Source organism: Panthera onca, chromosome C1 (assembly GCF_046562875.1).
Source record: "Panthera onca isolate mPanOnc1 chromosome C1, mPanOnc1 haplotype 2, whole genome shotgun sequence".
Classification (NCBI taxonomy): domain Eukaryota; kingdom Metazoa; phylum Chordata; class Mammalia; order Carnivora; family Felidae; genus Panthera; species Panthera onca.
In genome coordinates, this window is record NC_138346.1 from 6,574,048 (window position 1) to 6,600,521 (window position 26,474).

The 26,474-nt window shown below is 50.7% G+C and overlaps 1 protein-coding gene across 1 annotated transcript in view; it reads right to left on the bottom strand.

Moving 5' to 3' along the window:
* Positions 1-26,474, bottom strand: part of TRPM8 (transient receptor potential cation channel subfamily M member 8) — a 98,023-nt gene that overhangs the window by 31,302 nt on the left and 40,247 nt on the right. The window contains exons 9-18 of the mRNA XM_078450757.2: positions 25,824-26,021; positions 20,972-21,074; positions 19,759-19,877; positions 15,051-15,341; positions 12,955-13,050; positions 11,994-12,123; positions 10,062-10,207; positions 7,224-7,336; positions 6,623-6,839; positions 775-866 (exon numbers count right to left, since the gene is read on the bottom strand). Of these exons, the coding sequence (XP_078306883.1) occupies positions 775-866; positions 6,623-6,839; positions 7,224-7,336; positions 10,062-10,207; positions 11,994-12,123; positions 12,955-13,050; positions 15,051-15,341; positions 19,759-19,877; positions 20,972-21,074; positions 25,824-26,021 (1,505 nt within the window). The remainder of the gene's footprint in view (positions 1-774; positions 867-6,622; positions 6,840-7,223; positions 7,337-10,061; positions 10,208-11,993; positions 12,124-12,954; positions 13,051-15,050; positions 15,342-19,758; positions 19,878-20,971; positions 21,075-25,823; positions 26,022-26,474) is intronic.

Below are 26,474 nucleotides of genomic sequence, written 5' to 3' on the forward strand. Positions count from 1 at the left end.
CTGGAATTCTCTAGAAATCACGTCCAACCCACCGTGATTCAAACGCTGAGCCCCAGCAGAAAGGAAAGGTATCGGAGTGGGAAACGGGGCTCTCACTCACTTGAGACTGCGGAGTGAGCAACGGGTAGGCGTTCGTCCAAAGAGTCAGGCTTCTCTGCAAGGGATGCCGTGTGCACAGCTCGAATACGACCACGAGCTTTACCTTGAGGCTACTCGGGGAAGGCAGGCCCGGAGGGGTGCGGGCACGGGCGATGTGCGCCATGGTCTGGGTGTACCTCAACTTCCCTTTCACGTGGCGTGCACATTGTTTTTTGCCTTCAACGGTGATGCTAGATGGGTTTTTCTAATCATCCGCTCTGACTCTGGGAGGGCGGGCTCCATAGCCAGCATTCACGCGGCAGTTAGGTACATTTTAGAAGATTACGTGGTCCAAAAGGAACACGTTACACAACATTTCACGTGCTCATCATCCTCTGCTTCCTCCGTCTCTAATCATCCCCCTCCCCAAAATTCTGCGAGCACAGAGAGAAAAACTGTGAAGAACTTTTCGATTACAGATCACCAGGAGGGAGAAGAGAGGAGACGTAACTCCATGCCGACCACGCTGGGTCTCTAAGAGGCTCAGACGGTGGCGTTCGCAGTAATCTCGAGATGGAGGGGAAGGGGAGTCAGGTTGATCTTGGGCTTGAAGTAGAAAAGATCTTTTCTTCACCTCTTCACTCAAGAAAATCCAAAAAACACCTGAAACTGGGAAAGGGGGTGAGGCCAACTTACCGAAACACAATTCCTGCTATGAAGTAAAAAAGCCCGAGCGTATCCATAACATTCCACAGGTCAGTGAAATAATTCACCCCATTCATGTACCACTGCAGCGCAAAAAGGGACAGAGAGAGAGAGAGAGAGAGAGAGAGAGAGAGAGAGAGAGCATCAGCAGCCGGGAAACATCGACTGCTTCCAGGTTTTTTTTTAACGTTCACACATTTTTCCCCACATCCTTTTTGAGCCACATGTCCCATGTGCCCTGCCACATGCCCCGTGATATTCTGGGGGGATTGGAAAGTAGGTTGCACGCTTGCTGTTCCGTTACTCATGTGTTGCTGACAAAGTCAGAAAAAGGACTCATGCACCATCGCCGTTCTTTAAAGATGAACCGGAAGACAGTGAGCACAACCTGCGTGGACAAATGTGGAACACCCAAGCTGCCCAGTACAGTGGTATAAGTTGTGCACTGCACAACTGACGACTGTTGTCATCATAGATTTGCGTATTTGTTGTAAATACTTTTTGGCACGTGGCAATAAAACATCTTGATAAAAGGAATTTTTTCTTTTATTATTTTAACGTTTATTATTGAGAGATGGAGAGAGACAGAGCACGAGCATGGGAGGGGCAGGAAGAGGGGGAGACACAGAATCCGAAGCAGGCTCCAGGTTCTGAGTTGTCAGCACAGAGTCCGACGTGGGGCTCGAACTCACAAACTGTGAGATCATGACCTGAGCCGACGTCAGATGCCTAACCAACCGAGCCACCCAGGCGCCCCAGGAATTTTCTTTTTTACTTTGCACACAGGTGTTCTATGCGGCACCTGTGAGGACAGGCATAGTCGCAGAAATGACTGACAGGAACAGTGTGCCTCAGGGACCCTTTCATCATGACTTGTGGGTATTGGGTATGATTTGTCAGAAGAAAACTTGTCAGGAGATAAAGAGGGAAAAGACGATCCAGTAGAAGGACAGCCCCTTGGTGATCTGTCTGCTGGGTCTGGGGGACTCCAGGGTAGTCACCTGACCCTCCCGTCCATCCCTCTAATTTCAAACATGTTTACCGAGAGCCCACAGGATTCCAAATGCCCGTGCCGGGCTCCTGGCACACAGCATGTCGGATTAGGTGCGACACTGATTCTCAAGGAATCCACTGGCCCCGGGGAAAGGCAGTCATTGGACATGTTTAAAATGAAATGTGGTAAGGGCTGGAGGGCTGGTGACACCAAGCCCAAGTGAGCTCAGATAAGGAAACCACCAGACTTACTTGAGCGACGCAGGAAAACATCGGCAAGGACGTGTCCTCAAAGGTACATGGCACTTTTCAATTTCACTACGAAATCAAGCACCAGGGAAATAAAATCTCCCAGCCCCGGTTCGACCACGTTCCTCTGTGGGATGGCTGAACGCGCGGGCCCAGAAACCGCATCAGCATCCCTCACCGTCCATGTGGGCGGCCCCAGTCTCACCGATTACCCGCCAAGAACCGTCTGTAAGATGAGAGCGGTTGGGACAGGCCCCAGCCACCTGCTCCCCCTTTAAAACCCTGATCCGGGAGGCAGATAGGAACACAGCAACCAGGTAGATCCAGTCCAGCTCGGCCTCTCAGAATCCTGGTCTGAGCCGGGGGAGAAACCCTGAATAGATCGAGCCTGGGGGTTGGAGGCACTGTTGTAGTAAGAAAGCGGGGTTTTTTTTTGGGAGGGGGGGTTTAATGAACAGAGGCCTCTTTTCTGGGTGGAATGACAGACAGGGGCTATACTCACCAAATACCAGAACCATATTCCAGCATATCTTTCAGGATTTGGGGATTCACTGCACCTTAACACTGAAGGGATGATGGAACTCATCTCGTGTTGCATAAAGATCCACAATTTGATCAGTGGACGCTTGTACATACGGACTGCCTTGGTGGAAAATGTCAGTTTAGCCTATTACAGCCGCCCCCGGGGAAGGAGACATAAGGAGAGTGCACTTTGGGATACCCAGACACAACCTGAAACAGGTAACATCCTGTCTGGTTCCGGGTTTTTCCTAACGAGGGTGAATTCGGTTCATTAAGACTGTGCCAGGATAGCAAAGCAGATTCCCGGAGGAAACCAAACTGAGGATTCCAGCCGCACGAGTCTGCAGGCAGAAGAGAAACAGCGACCCCCAGTGTCGGATTCCTTGAACGACGAGAAACCCGGAGGCCATGCTCCGCAGTCTGGCTCACAGACCTCAGGGTCAGCTGTCCGGGGGCAGAGACAGACTTGAACCCTTTCATCCCTCCGCCGCTCTCAACCCTCAGCCCGAGGCACTCCCATACCATCGCCTTAACGCACACAGGATCGATGAATGAAAGCGGTCCGTTCCAAAGTGATGTTTAAGAGGAAAAGAAGAGGGGCGCCTGGGTGGCTCAGTCGGTTAAGCACCCGACTTCGGCTCAGGTCACGATCTCAGTCTGTAAGTTCGAGCCCCGCGTCGGGCTCTGTGCTGACAGCTCAGAGCCTGGAGCCTGCTTCAGATTCTGTGTCTCCCTCTCTCTGCCCCTCCCCTGCTCGTGCTCTGTGTCTCTCTGTCTCAAAAATAAATAAAAACATTAAAAAAAAAAAGAGGAAAAAGAGGAAATATTTGCCCAAAGCTGGACGCCCACATCATCACCCTCCGTATCAAACATCACCCATTATAAACGTACACAGGACAGCGGGACTGGGTCAGAGCTGTGGGCATCACCTCCTCCCGGCAGGCCCCCGGGATGACTGGGAAGTGCTTCTCCGCAGCCCACTTCGCTTCCCGAGGCTCCTACCCCCCACTCTGTCTACTCTGGGTCTCTCCCAGGGAACACGTCACACTACACCTGCCCAGGGTCCTTCTCCAAGCAAAATGCACTTGTCCTGAGCCTCCTTCGAATAAATGACTTCGTCGTTAAACGTCCATACAACTTTGGATGGAGATATTTGTGACCTAAGGACTTCTAATTTTACAGCTGCAACCCTCTAGGCCAATATTCCAGTAAATGTAAGACTCTGGGCAGTGCTGTTCTCTCCTCGGAACCTCCCAGAAACGACCCCCGCCGATCCTCTCTAACCGGTAAAAAGCTCCGTAAGAACAGAGAGATTTGCGTGCTTGGTCCGTTGCTGTATCTCCAGTGTCTAGAACAGTGCCTGGCATCTGGTAGGTGTTCAGTAAACACTTACTGAAAGGCAGAAGGCACGAATGAAGTGTTTAGCTTACGCCAAGACGTGTCTCCCTGCGTCTTCCAGCCGCCGGGCCAAGCCCCGCCCTCTCACGCAACCCAGAGTAAGTCCTGTCTCTGGGCCCACGACTTCTCTAGATGCCTGGAGGAACCAGACAATGGCTGCAGCGTCTGTGCCTTCACACCATGCGGGAGGCAGGGTCAGCCCCGAGACTAGTGAAGAAATGCCTGGGAGCAGGAATGAGCGAGAAAAGAACATTCCGAGAAGCAGCCACCGGTAGCACCCTCTGCTCCAAAGGACACCCTCGAGCCCCTTGATCCCGGGCTTCCCAAGTCTCCCTCGCTCTGGCCTCATGAGCCACCGTCGCGGCCCCCGCTTGCTCCCAGCCAGAGCACCGCCGTGGGACTGAATGAGGAAAACCCTGCCTCGCCAACTCACCTCTTAAAAAACATACACTCTCGGGGCGCCTGGGTGGCTCAGTCGGTGAAGCGTCCGACTCTTGATCTCAGCTCAGGTCACGATCTCACAGTTCATGAGTTCAAGCCCCGCATCGGGCGTGGAGCCTGCTTGGGATTCTGTCTCTCCTTCTCTCTCTGCCCCTCCCCTGCTTGTGTGCACACGGTGTGCATGCACTCTCTCTCTCTCTCTTTCTCCCTCTCTTTCAAAATAAATATATAAACTAAAAAAAATTTTTTTAATTAAAAAAAAAAAAAAAAACAGAGGTGCCTGGGTGGCTCAGTCGGTTTGGCATCCGACTTCGGCTCAGGTCACGATCTCGCGGTCCGTGGGTTCGAGCCCCATGTCGGGCTCTGGGCTGACGGCTCAGAGCCTGGAGCCTGCTTCCGATTCTGTGTCTCCCCCTCTCTGCCCCTCCCCCACTCATGCTCTGTCTCTCTCTGTCTCAAAAATAAATAAACGTTAGAAGTTTTTTTAAAAAAATATACATTCACTTGCCAGATATACATCAATGTCATCCCTTGAGCTAAGCCCCTCTGGGTCACATATGAATACGAAGCAAATCTCTGCATGGGGTCATTTTCATGCCACTCGCTTCTGGACAACAGCAGCATATGTATGAGGAGCTGAGAAACCACACCCGGGAGTGGAGGAAAAGGAGGAAGGCACGACCCCAGAGCCCAGCCACACCAGGCTAGGAGAAGGGAACACACGTGACCCCACGTGGAGAGCCAGCTCAGCGCCTACAACGGCCTCAGGAGGTTCCCAGTAAAAACGGTGCTGTTCCCTTACTTCCTCACATCGGCCTGGGCCCCTTCCTGCCTTAAATGTGGAACTTCCTTCTGTCTTTGCTTCTCCAGAGCAGGACATTTTCACCCCCTGGCTGCAGACACATAGTAAGTCAAAGCCAGCAAGTAAAAGACAGCTGGGAGAAAGAGCCTTTACAGAGGGGTTATGGGGTGAATCGCACCCCCCAAAATTCATACTTTGACGTCCCAACCCCCATGTACCTCGATGGGGCTGTGACCTCATGAGCCAGTAGGTGGGGCCCTCAAGAGGCCGACGTGAAGTCAGAATCCTCTGTGAGTCAGCAGGACCCTGACCTGGGGAACAGTTGCTGGTAGACAGAAAGCCTGATATCTTCCCACCCGCGACACCCATGTGGGTCGTTCATGTTGCTCGAACCCCCACCTGTCCCCTATCTCCATCCCCCACCTGCACCTACGGGGCCGGGGAGGGCAGACGCAGGGCCCTGGCGCAAAGACTCCCTCCCTCCCCCCGGCCCACAGCAGACATTGAGAACCGATCAAGACACTCGCCGGCTGAGAACAGAAACAGACTCAAATCATCCTCAGTCGAGGGCTCCTAGAAGCCACAAAAAAAAAGTCTATCAGACTTGGCACGATGGGTGAAACCACTTTGGGATTGCCGGACCAGGCAGCGGCACTGTGAGGTCAAGGACGGCGCTCTGTGGCCCTCCCAATCTCTTGTGACACCTGCCGTGGCATCGCGTACACATAAGCACCGAGGCCATGCTTACTGAATGGGTATGATGTTGGGTCTGGGCTCAGAAAGGGGGCGACAGAAGCGACAGCAACAGCACTGCTCTCAGATCATCACTAAGTCTGAAAGGGTTTCCCGGGACTTTTCATAACGGTTTAGGGACAGCATCACCCCTGCCGTCAACGCTCATCCGTCCAACAGTTACCAAGGGGGCACCTGCTATGTGCCAGGCATGGGCTAAAGCTTTGGATTGAGTGGTGGGGAAAGGATGCCACAAGACGCAGATCCCAAAGACACTGCAGAAAAGCACCGTGAATAATTCACACGCACTCCCTGAACCCCACAGGGACTTCCGTGACTTTCTACCACTGTCACTCCGACACGCTGGGCATTAAGATGCTCTTAGCTTGAAAGTCCCCCCATCTCCCCTGCCTCCCTTGATGACGGCAATGGCAGGCGTGGGTTTGCCGTCCAAGGTCAGTCTTCTCTTTGAACACGTTCCCAATCCTGAGTAATTCATTTCCATCAATTAACATTAATCAGCAAGGAGCGAGCTTGGTGCTAAGAAGTCTCACCGGAGGGCTGAGGTATTGAAAAGGCCCCATTTACTTTAGGAAAACCATGACTTTGGAACCTCGGAAGCAACTTCTGCTCCTCGCTGGCTGTGGGAAGACAGCACCTACTGAGCAAAGGAGGAGGTGCCCCACGTGGGGACGGTCCTACCTGTCTTACTTCATCGCAGAACAGGACAAAGACCAGGGCGTAGAGGACCAGCTCGGGGGAGTGTGGCACCGAGTGAAAATCCATGAGCAGCACGTAGGCGAACAGCAGGAGGAAGGCGATGTAGAAGACCACGTTCCAGGCAAAGACCACAAAGGGGGAGGTGAAGAACGCCACGTAGTACCACAGAATCTTCTTGTGCTTGTCGATGGGCTTCTTCCTGGACCAAGAGGTAAGAGCACCGCCATCACCGTCCGAAGCATCGCGGCCTGCGGGGGCCTCGGACCCACGGCCAGGGGAAGGGGAGCCAGATCGACCCCGCCAACACTCAGCCCTTGGCATTTCAGGATTAACAAATCCGAATTCTGCCTTGGATACTGAAGATGTAACTCTATCTCCAACTTTTTGGATCAAACCCGGGAAAAGCCAGAGAAGATTCCCAGTCCTACTGTGTAGGGCATGCTGCCTACAGTCCCATCATACATTCCAGGCTTTATAATCCTTTACCTAAGGATTTACCTAAGGATACGTGCACACACACACTCTCTCTCTCTCTCTCTCTCTCTCTCTCTCTCACCTGTCATCATATGTCTCAGTTTCATACCTAAATGATACAAAGCCACAGCCAACCAAGGGTATAATAAACAAACACAGGATAATCTTCCAATTCTTGGTGTCTCGGGAGATCTCTCCATACCACTGCTTGGAAAGAAAATTCTACAAGGAGACAGAGACAAAGGACACGAGTCCTTATTAATGCAGCGAAATGCAGGATGGTTTGTAACCCTTCTTCCCAACCTTCACACCCCTTCAAAAGAAATAACTCTCCAAATCAAGGTCCTATCCTTTTATATTAGTTACCTGAACTCTGAGGGGCTTCGATAAAATGATTCACGAGTCTGTTTGATTGTCAACCCTTTCCTGACTTGGGTTCTGTGAACTTTAACGCTTATTTATTTTTGAGAGAGATAGAGAGACACAGACCGTGAGCGGGGGAGGGGCAGAAGAGAGGGAGACAGAATCTGAAGCAGGTTCCAGGCTCCAAGCGGTCAGCACAGAGCCTGACGTGGGGCTCGAACCCACGAACTGGGAGATCATGATCTGAGCCGAAGCCGGAAACTTAACTGACTGAGCCACCCAGGCGCCCCAAGGTTCTGGGAACTTTAAAATAGAAGTTGTGTGAGTCCAGATTCCCTAAAGCCATGCTTTTTAACCACTTCTAATTCTTCTTAAGTAAGTTTAAACAAGTGTCCTTCTAGCGCCTTCCTTCCCCCTGATTGCAAATTCACACACCCGTCCAGCGCCACCTGCAGGACCCCCGGGGTTATTTCCGGAGGCGGACAGGTGACAGGAAGGGGGAGACAGTGGGCATCGCAGCATCACTCAGAGTCCTAATGCATGGATAAGCTTCTCCCAGACTGTGCCAACCCCTGAGAGGTGGGACGGGGGCCCCCCAAGAACGTGGCAATGAGAAACCTCAGGTCGCCTCTGGGAGCCACACCCCACATCAACACAAAAGGGCGAGTGTAGACCGGTCCTCATCAAAGGAACACACAGCTTCAAAAAAGGCCTTTGTTAGTCAGGAGGGGATTGGCGCTGGCTGGGAGGCTCAGGGCCTGTGTGCCCCGCCAGACCTTCCATCTCGGAGAAGCCGCTTCCCCCGGGGAGCCCGCCATGCTCTGCCGGGCGGCTGCAGCCAGGAGCGTGCCCGGCCCAGGAGGGGCAGCCGCAGCAGAGGATGGCCTGCAGCTGGTGGGCAAACACCAGCTGGCCTGTGCCCACACGGGCCACGCCAGGGCAGGCTCCCTGCGGCCCCCACAAGTCCCCGCAGGGTTGAGCCCTGTTGATCAAGGCGACAGCGTGCTCCTTAGCGTACCTGTGTCTGCCTCCTTCCCTCGCCCCTCTCACCGTCCCCACCACCCCGTGCACTTCCTGGGTTCACCGCCAGAACGAACTGCTTGCATTTAAATCCTTGCTTTGGGGCCTCTCCCTCAGGGAGCCGGACGAAGACAGGTCATACCTGTCCAGCCCTCCGCAGCCTCGTATTCCTGCTGAGGGGACGAGCACATCCAGCGGCACCGCTAGGTCCCCAGTCACGGGAGGCTCTTCCCTAGCTCAGCCTCTACGGCCACCAGCAAATTCGGACCCCAGGCAGCAGCCTGCACACAGGAAGCCAGCTCCCTGGGCCCACGTGTCTGGCAGCGAGATTTCTCGCGAACATTAATGGATCGGCCTCTGGTTGAAACCCCTGGGACTGGAAAACTTGGAACAAGAGCAAGAGGCAGCCTCCCCCAGGCCCAAAGCTCTGGGGGCACCAGCAAGGTCAAAGCCTGAGGTCAAAGGCGTGGTGAGCTGAGCGTGGCCCCACCTCGGCATCCAGCCCCGCCTCCAGGCCATCCTGCCCCCAGGGCGGGCCTCACTCTCCCCCCCCCTTATGGTGCAGACCCTAAAACAGCAATAGCAAGACTCTTTCTTTGTGCCTTCCTGGTCACCGATGACTGTCGCCATTTACCCTGGCTTAGCTGTAGCCGCGAACGGGTTTTGGGTTGTTTTTTCCCACAAACGCTTTGCTAACTTTGCTAATGATCGGTTGCACCGTGTAACGGAAAGTCCACCTGACGGACAATCAACACGGATTCAAGCCTCAGCTCTGCTACTTCCTGGCCGTGCAACCAGGAGAATGTTCCAGAACCTTTTCTGAGCTGTTGCGTCCCTATCAGCAGAATGGGATGACCTCCACCTCCGCACGTGCTGTGAAGGCAAAACGTGGTCACGCGCATCATGTGTATGACACGTAAGGCTGAGCCCGCCCTCGTCTCCCCTGCCCCCCGCTTCACACCCGGGCCCCTCCAACTGGGATTGTGGGTGGGGGAAAAACCTCTCCTCGGCGACCGGAGATGCCAAGTGCAAACGGCCGGTGGAAGTCGGTGCGGAAAGCCTCTAGTTAGGCCTCACCCAGTTCGAGCTGGTTCCTCTAAGTGCCGCTCCTACCAAGAAGAGCTATGACAGCATCCGCCGAAATAAAGGGCCGGCACCTGTCACATCCCGCCTCCCCAACCCTCACGGCAACCTTCCTTTACAGAGGAGGAAACTGAGGCTCAGAGGGCTCGCGTGCTTTGACCCATCACCACGCACATAATTAGGGATCCGGTGGGTGGAGACCCAGGCGCGGGATCTGGGGACCCAGCCCTCCGTTACGGTGCAGCGCCGCCCAGCGCTTGGCGGAAAGTCAAAGAACGTTCTCTCTCCTGCACGGTCTCTGGAAGCAGGGGTCTCTACCCGCGTCTATGTGCTGCCACCTCCTGGAGCGTCACTCAGCTTTCCCTGCTCCGGCTTCTCCACGGGAGGCGACGGTTTTGTTTTAACGCCGCGCGCGGACAGCACCTGGCGGAAAAGGCCCACCTCCGGCGGCGGCGACGTTGGGCGACGGCGCGCCGTTTACCTGGACGCCAGGCTGGGCGATGAAGTGCTGGTCCGTCGCCTCCACCGCCAGCTCCAGGCAGTTGCTGCCGCCCCAGGCTTCACAGGAGTACACCAGCAGCTGCTCGGCCAGGTCCTCGTCGCTGCTGTAGCACTCCGTGAACAGCTCTGCGGGGACAGTGTCGCCAGAGGGACCGAGGCTGCGCGCGGGGCCGGCGGAGGCGCACACAGCTCCCGCCCCGCCCCCCACACCCCAGCCTTGACTTTGCGCGGAGCCTGGTTCCCAGCAGGCTTCCGGAACGCCAGCGCAAGGCACCGCGTCGTCTCCCAGCCAACAGAGGGGCTCTCGAGGCACACCAGGCCCAGCGCCGCCCTTGACGCGGCAGGTGTCTGCACGCGCCCCCTGAACCGAGCGGCGCTGAGCAGGCAGCCCCCCGGCCTTGGGTGGGGCTCAGCAGAGGGGCTGCGGACCCTCTGCCTCCTCTTCACCTACGCCCCCATCCCGTTTACCTCCTGGGCCTCCTTGGTGACGGCTCTTCGCAGACAGGGCCCCCGTGCGAAACCACGACGACCACGACAAAAACCATGAGAAAGTGGAAGAAACACTGACCTACTGCATCAAAGCCGTGCTTACACGTGGAGACCCAACCAGAGAACCCGGGGAATAAATCCGCGCGGGGAATTTTTCAAAAGTCAAAACCCTAGGATCTCTTCTCTGAAGTCTATCGGAAATAAACAGACTCTCCTCGCAATTTTAATGTATTCAAAGAAAGCATCGGACACCCTTCGGCCAACACAGAGAAGCCAAAGTCACGAGAGTCTGTTCGTTACCTAAGACAACGGACAAACGTGTGCGTTTTGCGACGGGCCACATGGCCAACTGAAAACCCTCAAGTGAACCGGGAAGAAAAAACCAAGCAGGTCCAAACTGTCTGTCGGTGGGAGGCAATTGTTCTGGGTCGCTCACGTTCCTGCATGGTCTGGACCTTCTTTTTCTTTTTTTAACGTTTATTTATTTTTGAGAGAGAGAGACAGACGTGAGCTGGGAAGGGGCAGGGAGAGAGGGAGACACAGAATCCAAAGCAGGCTCCAGGCTCTAAGCTGTCAGCACAGAGCCCGACGCAGGGCTTGAACTCATGGACTGTGAGATCCTGACCTGAGCCGAAGTCGGACACTTAACCGACTGAGCCCCCAGGTGCCCTAATCTGGATCTTCTCAGCAAAAAGCACTGCTTTGTTCAAGAATGACCGAACAGCAGACAGAAGACAGGCATTCCAGAAGGGCAATGCTTAGCAATGCCTCTCTGTTCCAGGTAATGAACAGTCGCGCCCTGGAGGGGAGCATGGGAAGGTCACCCGCAGCCCCAGTAGAAGCCCCAACTCTCCTAAACTTTGGGGAGCTGCACCATAGGCAACAGCAGCCCATAATCATGTCACTCCAGGGGAATGAAGGCACGAGGAACCGACCCAAGATTCTGGTCTGGCTGCTGCCTTGGCCATTAGCAATAAACCATCTGTGTCCCTGACCCAGGGGTTTGGGGTCTTATCTGTAGGTTGCAGGCAGGCTAACTTGATAACCTGCAAGTCGAATAAAAATCTCAGATCTGTCACAGTGTCTCGACAGCATCCAAAAAGACTCCTCCCCTGCCCCCCAATTCCCTGCGGTGCTGAGTTTCTTAGACTTGGCCTGGGCGCGGCCCTGGCGGTTGTGGGACGAGACAGCCCACATTTCCTGCATCCATCCTTGGACAAGTCAATAAGTGCCAGGGCCAAAAGGACCATGGCTTCGGCCACAGCATGCACACCCCTGACCGTGTGGTCTGCAGCCCCTAAATCGGGCCAGATAAGGGAGCCTGGACATGCCGTTGACCTCTGCCACCTGTGGGTGCTACAGGCACGTGCGTGCCTCCTGCCACACGGTCGCCCGCCATGGTGCCCCGCTCCCGGAGACTCACCAACTGCACGGGTCTCGTACTCATTGGCCAGCTCCTCGGACTCCCCTGCCGCATTGATGTCATTCTTCACCTTGGCCAGAGTCTTCAGAAGCTTGCTGGCTCCCAGGGCTGCCAGAGTGCAGCCCCTGGTCTTTCAGAGGGGCGGGTAATGTTAGTTAGTTCCTTATCCCTTCAAGTGGCCAAGTCAACATTAACGTCAGACAAGGACAAACTCATGGCAAGAGCAGGAAATGGCAAAATCTGAACGGTTCATGGTGATTCAAAGTCAAATTTGCAATATACACAAAACACTGTCGACCCTGAAGGCACTCCCAGTCTTGAATGTGGAATTGGCATCTAAAAAGAAAATATCAAGCTAAATGCCAAGAGAAACTGACGGCCTGAGGCCCAACGGCCCGGCCGCCACGCTGCGTGTAGCAGCTGAAAGGGAAGAGGGGACTGAGAATCCGGGAGAGCTGACGATGGGGTTAGTAAGACTTGCAGAGTTAACACTCTGCACTCAACATCCATCTTCGTGCTCCAATAACGGAGAACGTCTCTTCTCCGCAACTGAACACAAACCGTTATGTGCTAAACCACAAGGACAAATCTCAGCAAGCTTCCCAAAGCAGAATTTACACAAGCCCTCCTTCCTATCCCTGATGCCATAAAGGCAGAAATTAATTTTAAAAACTAAACTTAAAAACTGCATCCACTTAGAAAACAATCCCGCACCTGCGCACACGGGAGAAGCGAGAGCCTCCTGGGTTGCCCACCCAGCACAGCTACCTTCCAGGAAGGTACCTCCCCTCCCAAACACCCCTCCGTCGCCACGGAAACAGAGGCACAACCATGTTCACCTGATGTAAGACATTCCGTCGTGTTGGTGACGTTTCAGATTAGGCGTGTGAGTTTCGAGGTCAGAACGACCACAGCAAAGCATGCATTTGGAGTAAATCTGGCAGGGGGCCTAGACATTTACCTGCTCCCAAATGACCTTGGAAAGTTCCTTCTTGTTCTGAAGAATGGCCCAGATGAAGAGTGCTTGCAGGGGGTGTCGAGTTATAGGAGACACGTCCTGGGAGGAGGTAGAACATGTGGTCAGCACACAAATGGGAGATCCCTTTAGTAGATACGCTGGTGTAAGAATGGAAGCAGGTACCAGGATGCCCCAGGGGAGCACCCCATGTTTGGAGGGCTCTGTATGTTAGTATATGAATCCAGTATAACAGCACAGAGGTGCGATTTTCATCACGGCGACTCACCGGGTAGGACGATCTGACAGTCTCTTACCTATCATCAAAGACGGAGTATGACTAGACAGAAAAGCACAAAGGGCAGGAGTATGTCTGACAGCAATGTAAAAACCGAACAGCTTCTGACAGCCTGAAGCATTCCTTCTCGTCACAGAAATCCGTTTCTCATCTACAAGAGTCGCTCAAACTAAAGTCTAACTTTCCCACAGTTTAAGTTCCATTATTATGACGTAAAACCACGCTTCTGTCTTTGGAGTGTTATTCAAACTTCCAATTCCTAACACGTTCACCAGCTCCTCTCCAGAATTCCAGATCTCTCAATGGAAACTTTTCAGATGGAAAATAACTATCTATCTATAACTTCCCTACAGGTTTAACGAAGATCCAAAATGCTTCAGGCAGGATTACGGATATCGCAGAGGGTTTTAACATAAATAGTGTCAAAAAGAAGCTTTCTTTCTTTTTTTTAAATGTTTTTAAGTGTATTTATTTATTTTGAGAGCATGAGTGGGGCAGGGGAAGAGAGAGAAGGAGAGAGAGAGAGAGAGAAAGAGAGAATCCCACGCAGGTTCCAGGCTGCCAGCACAGAACCCGACTCGGGGCTTGAACTCATGAAACCATGAGATCGCGACCTGAGCAAAACCAAGAGTCGGACATTTAACCGACTGAGCCATCCAGGCCCCCCAAACAAGCTTTCTGAACACTTCTGATTCCTTCAAACACCTAGCTCATTGAGATTTTTGCAATGCACATGTATATACATACAAAATTCATAGAATTATAGGAGATAATGACTTCGTTTGAGTTTCCCCAGAAGCAATCAAGAATTTGAGACGAGTAGTCAATCTGAGAAGTGATCCCAGGGAAACCCATAGGAGAGTGAGGCATAAGATTGGAAAAGAAAGAACGAATGAGAAGGGTGTGTTATCAACAAGTTGTCACTGTAGGTAACTAGAGATTACTACCACTAGGGAGTCCTGGCAGCCAGTGTAGAACACATGACTCAGAATTAGCTCCTCCAGGGGTGCCTGGCAGCTCAGTCGGTTAAGCATCTGACTCGATTTCAGCTCGGGTCATGATCTCACAGTACATGAGATTGAGCCCCACCTGAGTCTCTTCGCTGACAGCTTGAAGCTTGCTTGGGACTCTCTCTCCCTCTTTCTCTGTCTCTTTGCTCCTCCTGTGCTCTCTCTGTCCCTCTCAAAATACAAATAAATAAACATTAAAAAAAAATAAAAGAATTAGCTCCTCCAAATGGGGAGGGAGCTGGGATATTTATACACCAACCGCTGGCAGTCACGGGGCCCCAAGCAAACCTATGGCAAAGAGCATACAGTTGGAAACAGAGCCTGCCTGTGGTCAAGAAGAGAGAGGCCTGAGAGAATTCAGGTGCATTGACAACAGCCTCCCAGATGAAAACCTGGATTATCCCTTTGGAAATAATCACTGCCTCTTCTGTCTACACACGAAAACCTGGCAGTCCCTCACATGGGCAATCCATCATGCCCAAGAGGCTGAGACATGAACAGGGGCCATTCACTTTTCCCTCTTCCTTGTTAGACGCCTTCAGACAGTATGTGCCACACCGAGCTTTGCAGTTAAGAAAAACTGCGACAGTAATTTGAAATATAGCACAGAGCTTACAGCAAGATATCAGACGACCCAGCAGGTAGACTCATGATCTTAAGGAAAGGCAGTAGCAAAAATTAACCACGCCAACATGTTAGCTACTTTATGGTGGCAAGGGGAGACGTGGGAGAGGGGGAGGTGGAGAGATTTTTCGAAGAAAGACGCAAAAGCGGACAACCGCCCTGGTACGTACGTGAAGCTCTACGTCTATCTCGTCCCTGCTGTTTCTGTCTTCCTTCCGGAAGCCTCTTCGGAAGTTAGCTACCAGTTTCCAGACAAACGTGAGGAGGGCGTCATTATAGGAATTCTTGGCAATCTGCAGGTTCCGATACACAAGGGTGCTGAAGTGGTTGGAGAAGAGCTCGGTGAGGACGTCGTTGGTGAGAAACTTCCGCAAGTTCAAACCGTTCTCCAGGAAGAGACGGACGAACTTGGGTCTGTCCTTTATGAGAGCCGTAAACATGACCTCTTGAAGGTCAGCAGACTACGGAGAAAGCAGAGCAAGGACTCAGACCCCGAGGCCACTGAGGGAAACACGAAGCGTTTTCTTTCTCAACCACATCGCATTTCCAGCCACCAAGTAATAGTACCTTCAGCTTGTGTTTAATCCTGTTTGGGGGAATACGTGTTATCTTTTCAGCTCTAATACAACATTGGATTATAGCCCAAACAGACGGGGAAGCGACGAGGTGGAATCTTGGGCTTGGATGTGGGTGTGCAGGTGGTTTGGCCTCTTGCTATGGCGGAGTAGAGAGGACGGTGTCGGTCAGGAATTTATCGCGGTGCCTGGCACGGCAGAAGTCCTCTGAGGCAGTGTGGCTCACACCGTTTCTCTGAAGTCTACACTACACACTGATTGTGAGCCAACCACCGGCACCTTGGAACCCTCCTGTTGCCCAGCACACCACACATGACCAGGCCAATGGCTGTGGGACACTTGACAAGTATACCTGGTCATTATTTACCTTTACCCCCACTCTCTGGGCCCGGTGATAAACCTATCCCATGGGAGCTTAGGGAGAATCTTATTAAAGATAATTCATGTTTACGTCAGACCCAAACCAGTGGATGACAGGCCACTGTAGCTCCCGGATATGTCCCGCCTGTCCTCCAGAATAGATCCTACAATGTGATTCTGTTGCCAACGTTACAGTTTAGAAGGCTCTTAAAAACCCACACACTTCCGGGGTGCTTGGGTGGCTGAGTCGGCTGAGCATCTGACTTTGGCTCGGGTCATGATCTCACGGTTTCTGGGCTCAAGCCCCGCATCGGGTGCTGCACTGATAGTGTGGATAGTGTGGAGGCTGCTTGGGATTCTCTCTCTCTCTCTCTCCCTCTCTCATTGCCCCTCCTCCACTCCTGCTGTCTCTCTCTCTCTCTCTCTCAAAATAAATAAGTAAATATTAAAAAAAAAAAAAACATATCCACACATTTCCAGCACTAAAATCCAGATTTAGAAGTGAAAACCAGAAAGTCTGACAACACGGAGAACCATCAGCTAGAGCCAAGTGACAGCTGCTCCCGGGGACCCGGAGACTCCAGTCCCCAACGTCCCGGCCACTCCTCATTACTGTCTGCCCAGCCCACTTCCCTCATGATGCTTTTCTGACCCCAGTTTGGGGGAATATCCTCTGCCAAGGGCGGCATTAACCGTTTCTGTTTCTGTCTCATGTTGGGCCTCTGGGGATCACACGTTGCCTGGAGACAGACCTGCCAAGTGGCCCCTGAGTCCCCACAATGTGGCTCCAGGTGGGATAAGAAGGGGAAGGGAGGCCTGCCCCGGGCCAACACGAGACAGCTACACCTTCTCCTCTGTCCCCAAGGCACGTGTTCCTTTGCCCAGCACTTCCCATATCCTTCTAATCATTGCCTTTCCCTCGGTCACACGCTTGATAGGACAGGGTCCCCAGACTTCAGTCAGAGTCACCTTCTGGAAACACAGGTGGCTAGAGACCATCTTAGAATTTCTGCTTTAGCAAGTCGACATGGAGCCTGACAATCTGTGTTGCTAACTACCGAGTCCCCAGATTATGCCCACGCTGCCACTGGTCCGGGGACCACACTTTGAGAACCACTGGAATACGAGGAAAGAGAAAAGCTTTGCAGTCAGACACGTCTTTGTTTCCAAATCCTGTCTCTACCATTACCTAGATGGGTCACCTAGAACAAGGCCGTGTCTCCGAGCCTCAGTTCACTCTTCTGTACAATAGGTGTTTGCAGGGATGAAACCAGCTAACACAGGTCAAGATCTTTACAGGGGCGTGTGGGTGGCTCAGTCGGTTAAACGTCCAACTTCAGCTCAGGTCATGATCTCATGGTTTGTGGGTTCGAGCCCTGCGTCAGGCTCTGTGCTGACAGCTCAGAATGTGGGGCCTGTTTCGGATTCTATGTCCTCCTCTCTCTGCCCCTCCCTGGCTGGCTCATTCTCTCTCTCTCTCTCTCTCTCTCTCTCTCTCTCTCTTTGTCTCTCAAAAATAAATAAGCGTTGAAAAAATTTTTTAAATATATATATGTCTTTTCAGAGACTTGAGGGCAGAGCAGCCCCTCCAAACCCCATCAGTAACTCTTGATCCTGTGGTACCCACGGAGGCCTGGATTATTAACCAGCAAAATGAGATCGTCCCTGCGATGGGTTGGTGTGAGGGACAAATAAACAAACACCACGAGACTGCTTTGTGCGCTGTAAAAGGTTACACCAACATTACCATTATGCCAAAGGCTTTTGCTTATTTTTAAACAGATTCTTATGTAGTGTTTAATACGTGCCACTGTTCTAAGTGCTTCAGAACCATCATCCGATTTCATTGCCGTAAGAATCCAATGAGGTAGACGCTATCGTTATCACCTCCGTTGACGGATGAGCGGCGGGTGCTGTGCTGGTAAATGTCTGCCAATCGCATCTCTGTGGGGGAAGCAGGCGCTCATTTGTGGTCGTTTTCAATTCCTGTGGTGTCAGTGCTCCCACTGTGCCCGATTTCCAGGCACCAGTGTGGTCTCACTGAACGCAGAATTGGGAGCAGAGGAGAAGAGGCACATCACTGTCTCGAATTTCCAGCATGAGGAGACGGCAGATGTGATCAACCTCCAGAGCACAGGTGGTAGAAATGCAGTCAAATAATGCTCAAGTGATGAGTCTTGATTATTTATTGCCTTTGGGTTTTCTTTAAAGTTTTTTTTTTAACATTTATTCATTTTTGAGAGACAGAGAGAGGCAGAGCATGAGCGGGGGAGGGGCGGAGAGAGAGGGAGACACGGAATCCGAAGCAGGCTCCGGGCTCTGAGCCATCAGCACAGAGCCCGACGCGGGGCTCGAACCCACGAACCACGAGATCACGACCTGAGCCGAAGTTGGACGCCCAACCGACGGAGCCACCCAGGCGCCCCTTACTGCCTGTTTTTAATTTAAAAACATTTAATTCTGAGTTTATGCAATTTTTAATAATGACTGTACTTAACAAGTGACACAAATGACACAAAATGTCTAAAACTTTAGCGGTCAGTTCTTCCAAGTCAGCATCAGCTGACACCAACGCACCACCTGTGGGGAAACTGAGGCACAGAGAGGTCAAGAGATTTGCAGAGTTAAGTCACACAGCTGGGCTGCCTCTAGGGTCCATTCTCATAACCATTATGCCCTTCACCCTTAACTATCTTTAGTGAGTCCATAAAATTGAACGTACCGTCTGCTATATGCCTAAGTTTATGTTTATTTGCACCGTCTGACCTTACACAAATAGAACATTTCACACACAGGGATTAGTTTACAAATCACCTAACTAGATCTGCTTATAATTCTACCTTCTCTCAACTTATTAAAGCCTTGCATCATGCACTAGGGCTCATTATGCTGCAAAGACCAAACATAAGTGAACATGTGCCGAAGGAATGAATAATTTAAAAACCCATAAGCCATTACTTCATTTGCATCACATTATGAAACCTGATAACGTGTTAATATAATATAGATCAAGTCTTTGTCTTCGATTGTATAGCAACGCCTTAAAAACGTTTTCTGAGCCTGACTGCACACGATGGACGTTAAGAAATACACGAACCTTCCCCGCCACGTGTACGCGTATACGATTCAGTGAATTCTCACTGCCCACCAACTGATGACTTAGGTTAATCCAGAGGAGCCAAAAGCAAAGTAGCACATGGCCTTGCAGACCCAAGGGGGACTTGGGTCTACCAAACAAAGCTCCTAAGGCTGATTTAACTTGAGTAGGACACCAGAGGACACTGCTAAAAAAAAAAAAAACGCAGTCCTACAACTCTGATCAAATTACCAGTGAGAAGAATCAGTCCACTGGGGGGAAAAAAAAATACAGTTTTTAACAGACATACCACTTCCATATTGGAGGTGCTTGTCTGGCTGGGAGTCCGGAGTCCCTCGCTCCCAAGACATTCACTGTGGGTCTTCAAACAAGCTGTTCTATTTTTCCCATACGCATCTCACTGCTGACAAGTCTCTTACCAGAGACTGGCTGGGCAGTTGGGACACGGTGCAAAATGAGTACTGTTTTCTCGATTTTTAGTCGAGCTCCTTCTGATAAACCCCTTCCAATCATCTTGTCCATAGTGTCCCCGTACGTCTCCCGGTCTGCGCCTAGGACGGTGTCTGTCCCACCGCACCCAACTGGAGAAGCACATCTCGCATCGTGACCGCAGGCTGGAAACTCTGAATGGCGGTAGTGGTTTGATTCTTTCCTACAGTAGGTGCTTCTGTTTTTACTATCTCTCGACAACCATGCTACTAAGTCAACGGGGTTGTCCAAAACCACAGATGAGGGAAGTAAAGGTTGGCACCGAAGTGGAACAGTGCTTTATGAGATTTGGTATTGAAGACCTTGTCTGAATTGGCCCGACCTGACACGGGCATAACCCGGAAGGGCTTCTGTTACCTCCCATCGGCGGTCATTGGTGAAAATCTCATCACTGGCTAGGTCCAGCTGGTTCCATTCCAGGAGAAGCTTCAGCTGCCCGTTCCAGTTATCCTTATCTTGTTCATTGGTGCTAAAGGCTGTAGGAGGACAGGGAAGGAAATCGACGCCCCAGAAAAAAGAGAGTCAGAATTGGCCACGCAGCCAATGATCAGAGCCATTTATAAAGGAGATTCTAAAGCATGTTCTCTTAGAATCTGACACTCAGAATTGTCATTTCTTAGCCACATTCTCTATGGTATTCACTCTTGTCCATATTCTGTATGTCCTAAAGTATATAATGAAGATCAGTTCAAACGTTAATATCTCTCCATTTCATATCCTAACAGTGTATGCTATGCTGATGTTTTCCACAGATTCAGACTCCATAAATGTTACATTTCAAGGACCCTGTCTGACTTAAATTATATCTAAATCTATGAAATAATGAGCCGTAGTATAACAATGTTCTCATTGTCTTTTCCAGAGCTAATATATTCTGTATCTATGTATCTCTACAAATATAATCCCATGTTAATAAATACACTGAAACAGCCAATTTTCTGGCAAACACAGCAAGAATAATGCTAATAAATGGTTAATGCTTAAATCACACTTCCTAGTGCCTTACCCTACTCTGCATACCTCACATCTCTTACTCAGCTGGCTCAACTCTACATGGTGTTTGCCAACGATTGCTTTACTGTGGGTAATACCACCTCGATGGAATTCTAAGATGGCAAAGATCACGGATGAGAATTTTAAAACAGGTTCATCCATAAGCTTCAGGAGGTGTGTAAATTCCTGAAACTGGATGCAAATTTTCTCATGTGTGTGAAGTGTGTGTGCATCTGAGTACACGGGGAGCCCTAGGACAAAGCCCCTCAGCTTCTATCAACTCCTGAGACCCAGATGAAAATCTTAACCCACGGTCACAGACAGCTCTTTGGAGAGTGCTGGGATCATATTCGACCGGTATTTTAACGACATAAAAATTCTTGTTCTATTAAATGCATTCAACCAAGGAGATTTAACGCAGCAGGCCAATAATAGTTACTCTAGCTTCCGATCTATGATAACCAAACTTAAGTGCAAGATTATATTTCAATAGAGCTGTTTGAATAAATAAGCACAGGCCATGAGAAGCCGCAGGAAGCAACACAAAGCTGAAACTTGAGGAGCTACTTTTACTCACCTTTGTACAAAGCGTAGGAAATAGCGTTGCTCACAATTTCATCCCCAGCTTCTTCCATTTTAATAACTGTTAACAGGTGAGAACTTTCGAGAATTTCTTTGAGCTGGCAAGATTTAAAGAGCACTGTCATCAGGCAACTGCTTTCAGACATAAGGAGCACATAAGCTTCTCTCTTTTGGTGAAGACCCTTTTATTCCATTTTGTTTTTAAACACCACGTAGAGGGCGTTCCCAATCTCCTTCCCTCCCTGTAGGGCGTCTGTACCCGGAGCGTCCAACCTCTGAACTGGAATAATGAGCCCTTAACCACGACGAAAACAGAGCACTGGTTGTACAAGGGCACACGTGTGAAACAGCCCCCAGCAAAGAGCTGAGACTCAAGGGACTAGGGGTGAGTGTGTGTGTGTGTGTGTGTGTGTGTGTGTGTGCACGCACGAGCGTGTGCACGTCACAAAGCCTGGCACGCGGTAGGCACTCAATTGTTGAATGAGCAAATAAATGAGGAAAGAGTGACAGAAGCCACAGAAACCAAGGCGCCTGGGCGGCTCAGTCACTTCAGCATCCAGCTCTTGATTTCTGCTCAGGTCGTGATCTCACGGTCCGTGAGTTGGAGCCCAATGTCGGGCCCTGTGCTGACAGCATGGAACCTGCTTGGGATTCTCTCTCTCTCTCTCTCTCTCTCTCTCTCTCTCTCTCTGCCCCTCCCCTGCTCTCTCTCTCTCTCTCTCTCTGCCCCTCCCCTGCTCTCTGTCTCTCTCTCTCTCTCTCTGCCCCTCCCCTGCTCTCTCTCTCTCTCTCTCTCTCTCTCAAAATAAATAAATAAACCTAAAAAAAAATTTTTTTAAGCCGCAGAAACCAAGTGCGGTCATAAGGCCTTCACCCACGGGAAGCTAAAGTCCAATGTGCACAACAGCCAAGAAGACTTGGTGACTGGAGAAAGAGAGAAGGAATTTGCTGTTATCCTTTGTGATTTGTCCGTAATGTTTTATGTTAAAACCCGATCCCAGGGCTTCAGGCGCTGGCGAGCTTGGCCGGAGCTTGATGAGGCAGAGCTCCCCCAGCGGAGGAAGCCGGTAGGGTTTACTGAGCTCCGGGCTGGGGATGGGGGCCCAGCAACGTCTGGAAATGACGATGTGGAGCGGCAGAGCGTCACGTGGACCGGGGGAGGGGGGTCTCGGGCCAGGTCGGGAGGTTGAAAGCTGTGGGGCAGGCAGGGCCTTGGATTTGGACGTTAGGGGGTGACCGTTCAGCCCGCGGTCTCCTGGGAAGGCCGTGCTGGGGTTCAGAGGCTCAGATCAAGGGGTGACCAGGAAATAAAGGAAAACTGCCTGACACTTCCAGGGTGGGCAGCCCGACGGACAGGCCGGGAGGGGGTGGGGTGAAGGGAAGGGGCCTCTCGCCACACAGGCAGTCCTTGCCTCAGAAGGAAAGGTCCAGCTAGAAATCACAGGTGGAAGGGGTCCAGGTCCCACGATTCTGGGGGCACAAGTGGGGGGGAGACATCTTTTCTTTCAAAAGGAAAAGGAAGAAGGAATATGTGAATATGGACACAGAGCAAACTGACAGGGCCCAGGGACGGCTGCAGGGAATCTTACCTGGGCCCCTCCCGACACCTCCCTCTTACCTCCTCCAGTCCTGTCCCCCCACCGCAGCCAGTGTGCACTTTCCTGCCCACAACCCATCACAATTCGACCTTTCGGGGACTTCCCATCGCACTTGAACAAGGCCCAAAGTTTGAAACGGTGTTCAAGAAGCTGCCTGGCTTGGTCCTTGGTAAGCTTTCCAGCTTCCGCCCTCGCTGCCATATTGTAGGTCCTTGGGGTAGGCCATGTTTGCCCTGCACCTCAGGACCTTTGCACATGCTGTTTTAGCCGTTCCAATCCCAGTCCTCACCCCGCTAACTACCTAGCCTTCAGATCACAGCTTCCATATCACCTCCTCTGAGAAGCCTTCCCCTTTCATACCAGGCCAGGCTCCCTTGGCTCGTGCCCTTACAAATCCACGTAACCTTTCTTAAGAACACCCATTTCAGTTCAACTTCATACACTGTAATCACTCAACCTAAACTTTTTTCCAATTTCTGTTCTCTCCATGCGGACGAGGGCTCTTCCTGCTGGGTATCCTGTTCTTCCTGAAGTGCCTATTCCAGAACCTGGCACCTGGTATACATTCAATAAATATCAACTGCATAAATGAGTAGATGAGTTTGAAATCAATGAATGAATGGTACCTAGACTGCTTGATAGATTGGGACACTATGGAGAGTCAACTTCTCGAGAAGGTGAGGAGTGGGCACAGGGGGATAACTCTGGTTGAACTGGTAGAAGGAGAAAGCATGATCGTAGGGAAGAGGTGCCCTGGGTCTCCAGGAAAGGTCAGGAAACCATGAGTGCAGATTTGGGGGTTGGCTGTCCACAAGATCAGTAAGGTCACCCCCAATTAGCCTGCGGGGTTGCTCAACTAATATCTGACTGGATGTATGCATTCATTAATCGATAATTCCACTCCGTGGTCTTTTGGGAAACCTGTACCAATTGCAAAACTTTATATAAGTGCATAATTAAAATGCCAGACTAATTTTGTATTATTGACGGATGTCTTCTGACATGATTAGAACTATGATAGATCATTAGCATATTAGATATGAATACGAATGAGGTATGAATCCCAGACAGGATAAGTGAAATGTGTCTGATTTTTAGCCTGTTTCAGAATTCCTGTGACAGATTTTCTTAAAGCAGAAATCAAAATCCTTTGTCAAGAGTGGGGGACCTGTTAGATGGCCTCTGTTCTTTGGCCATGACATGGCTCAGACTCCAGAAGAAAAGTTGCATGAGGAATAGAAGGAAAGTCACTGGAGAGGACCCAGGGCCATCGCTGGTGGGAAGCTAAGAGTTGTCGATTCCTTCCTCTGTGGGTATCCTTGACCCAACCACTGAATTTCTTCCTTCCACCCAGGGAAAGCACCTTGAGTACAGCGCTCAACATACAATGTCGCCGTTGATATGCATACTCTGGGATTGCTCTGCTGATATGTTTGGAATCGACTCAGACCATTTAGGTTTCAACACGTGGACAATCAAAAATGTACAACCACTCGGGGAGGGAGGCCTCCTTTTCCCTACCCGTGTATTTCTATGCAGAGCAAGCTCTATCCAAATTAGGTCCTGTGATACTCTCTACCCCTTCACTTACTCCTACTCAGGTTAAGAGAGTGACATATCTGATTGGTGACTTTCACCTTGCCTGGCCAGCCCTTTCCTGTGTCTCCACTGGGATCTGCTCCTGGCAGAGTGCCCGTGCTCTTGTCTGCCCTCAGCCACACACCTAGCCTGGGAGACGCAGAAGCTATCCAGGGCCACCTCCGTCTAGGTGGGCTCATCTGTCTCTTTCCGGGGCTCAGCACAAGACAGCCCATTATGGCTGCACCCCAAGCCACATCTGTCAACCTTGCCTTCATCATCAATGAAGCTGATAAAATTTAACGTCTATCCACCCGATTCTTGTGTCTGTCTCTCAACTGGACTTGGGCCAAGACACAAGAAAATCCCAGCACAAACTTTTATAGAAAACCACCAGCTTTACCTTTTTAATAAAATCGGGGAAAGGCAATAATTCAAGGAGGAATATCATACAAGAATTTGTGGGTCAGGATGCCATTCCACACCAACACCGACTCTGGAAGAAGATGCATCTGTGTTTTTCAGTTCTGGATTTCAGGTAATAAGACTTAATACAGAAAGGACTTGCTTCCTGATTATTTCAGCTAAGTGCCCACTCATATGAAATTAAAGAAGACCAGTAGGGTCCCACTGTGTGTTACTTTACCACAGAGTACCAAGCAGCCTAGAAGCCTGGGTTGATTTTTCTCATTATTTACAAGGCTTTGGTTTGTCTAGGCTTACCTTAAATAATGGCAGAGGCTACCATGAACAAGATTATCTGCACTATTCCAGGATTTCAGCTTGCCGTGTTTGGTATTTTGAGATGCTTTCACAACTAACTACTGTTGAAATACCAATGTAGTTAAGGAATATTTTTTATACTAAATCCAACCTTGAACTCTCATGACAAAATGGGCTCTATGACTAAAATCACCTGCTCATTGCCTATAGCCTGTTTTTTTTTTTTTTCCTTTATGGATAAATTCCCAAGTGGTAGCCTGTGCTCCTAAAACTATCTAAACATCGAAGGCCATTCTGGAATGAGTTGAGGTGAATTCACCCACTAATATTAACATGAGCTTTCTCATGAACTGAGCGATCAAGAAAATGGAAGCCAGTTCCGGTCAACAGCAGTCATGAAACAGACGGAAAAGTGAGGAGGCATGGCATTATGTTAAAATACTTTTATAGGCTTAGCGATAAGAAGTGTAATAGATATTCCGGTAAGTACGTTTCTTACACGATCTGATAAGAAGGGCAAGAGATTCTGAATGGAATCACAGGCCAATTAATTTAGAAAGGCAATCATTCCATAGTAACAACTCCTCCGGTGAATTTCTAAAACATCATTGCTTGGGATTTCTTGCCTCCCCTCCACTGATACACACAAAATTCGGAAGCTAAACATGTGGTGAAGTCAGGGCGTAAAAGGATTACCAGCTTTGCAAACAGACTTGACTTTGAACCCCATATGCTACCCTTACCAGGTACAGAGACTTGGAAATCATCTAACCTACGCGACCTTCAATTTCCAGCGAGAAACCTGGTTTGGGCCAGAGTATCACTTCAGTGTCACTGAGAATAGATAAAATAATGCAGCTCTAGCGGAGTCGGGCACGTAAGGCTTCCTCCCTCCCCAAGAACTTAGCTGCCTTTTTCTCGGCACCCAGAAGTCCCCCTAAAGCTCACCCATTTGATCCAACTCTCGGTCTCTTCCTCAGGCAGCCGGGACACCGTGCGGGGTAAGAAGCGCACCAACTTCTCCTTGACCACGGATGACGTCAGCACATCCTCCACCTCCACCAGGCTCGCGATCACGTCCGCAATCTGCCCTGAGCCTTCCACCACCACGCAGGGGATTTTACTCTTGATGGAAGTGTTGATGGCCTAGGAGAGGGGAGACAGAGTCGGCCAGAAGAAAGACACACTGATGGCCAACACAACGCACTCGGGACCAAGGTGGTCAACCAGACACCTTGACACGTCTCTGCACATTTTCCTCTGTTTTTTCTGTTTTTTTTTTTATTTTGAGAGACAGAGACAGAGCGCAAGGCATGGATGGGTAGAGAGAGAAGGAGACACAGAATCCAAAGCAGGCTACAGGCTCTGAGCTGTCAGCCCAGAGCCCAACGTGGAGCTACAACCCACACACTGTGAGATCGTGACCTGAGCCAAAGTCAGATGCTTAATTGGCCAAGCCACCCAGGCGCCCCTCCTTTGGGGTTTTATTTCAATCAGAAGCAAACCAAATGTTTGCAACTGTTTATGAATGAGAAATATGGGCCAGGTGTATTACACCCTGTGCTAATACCAAACCTCATAATAAGGACACGCGTGACG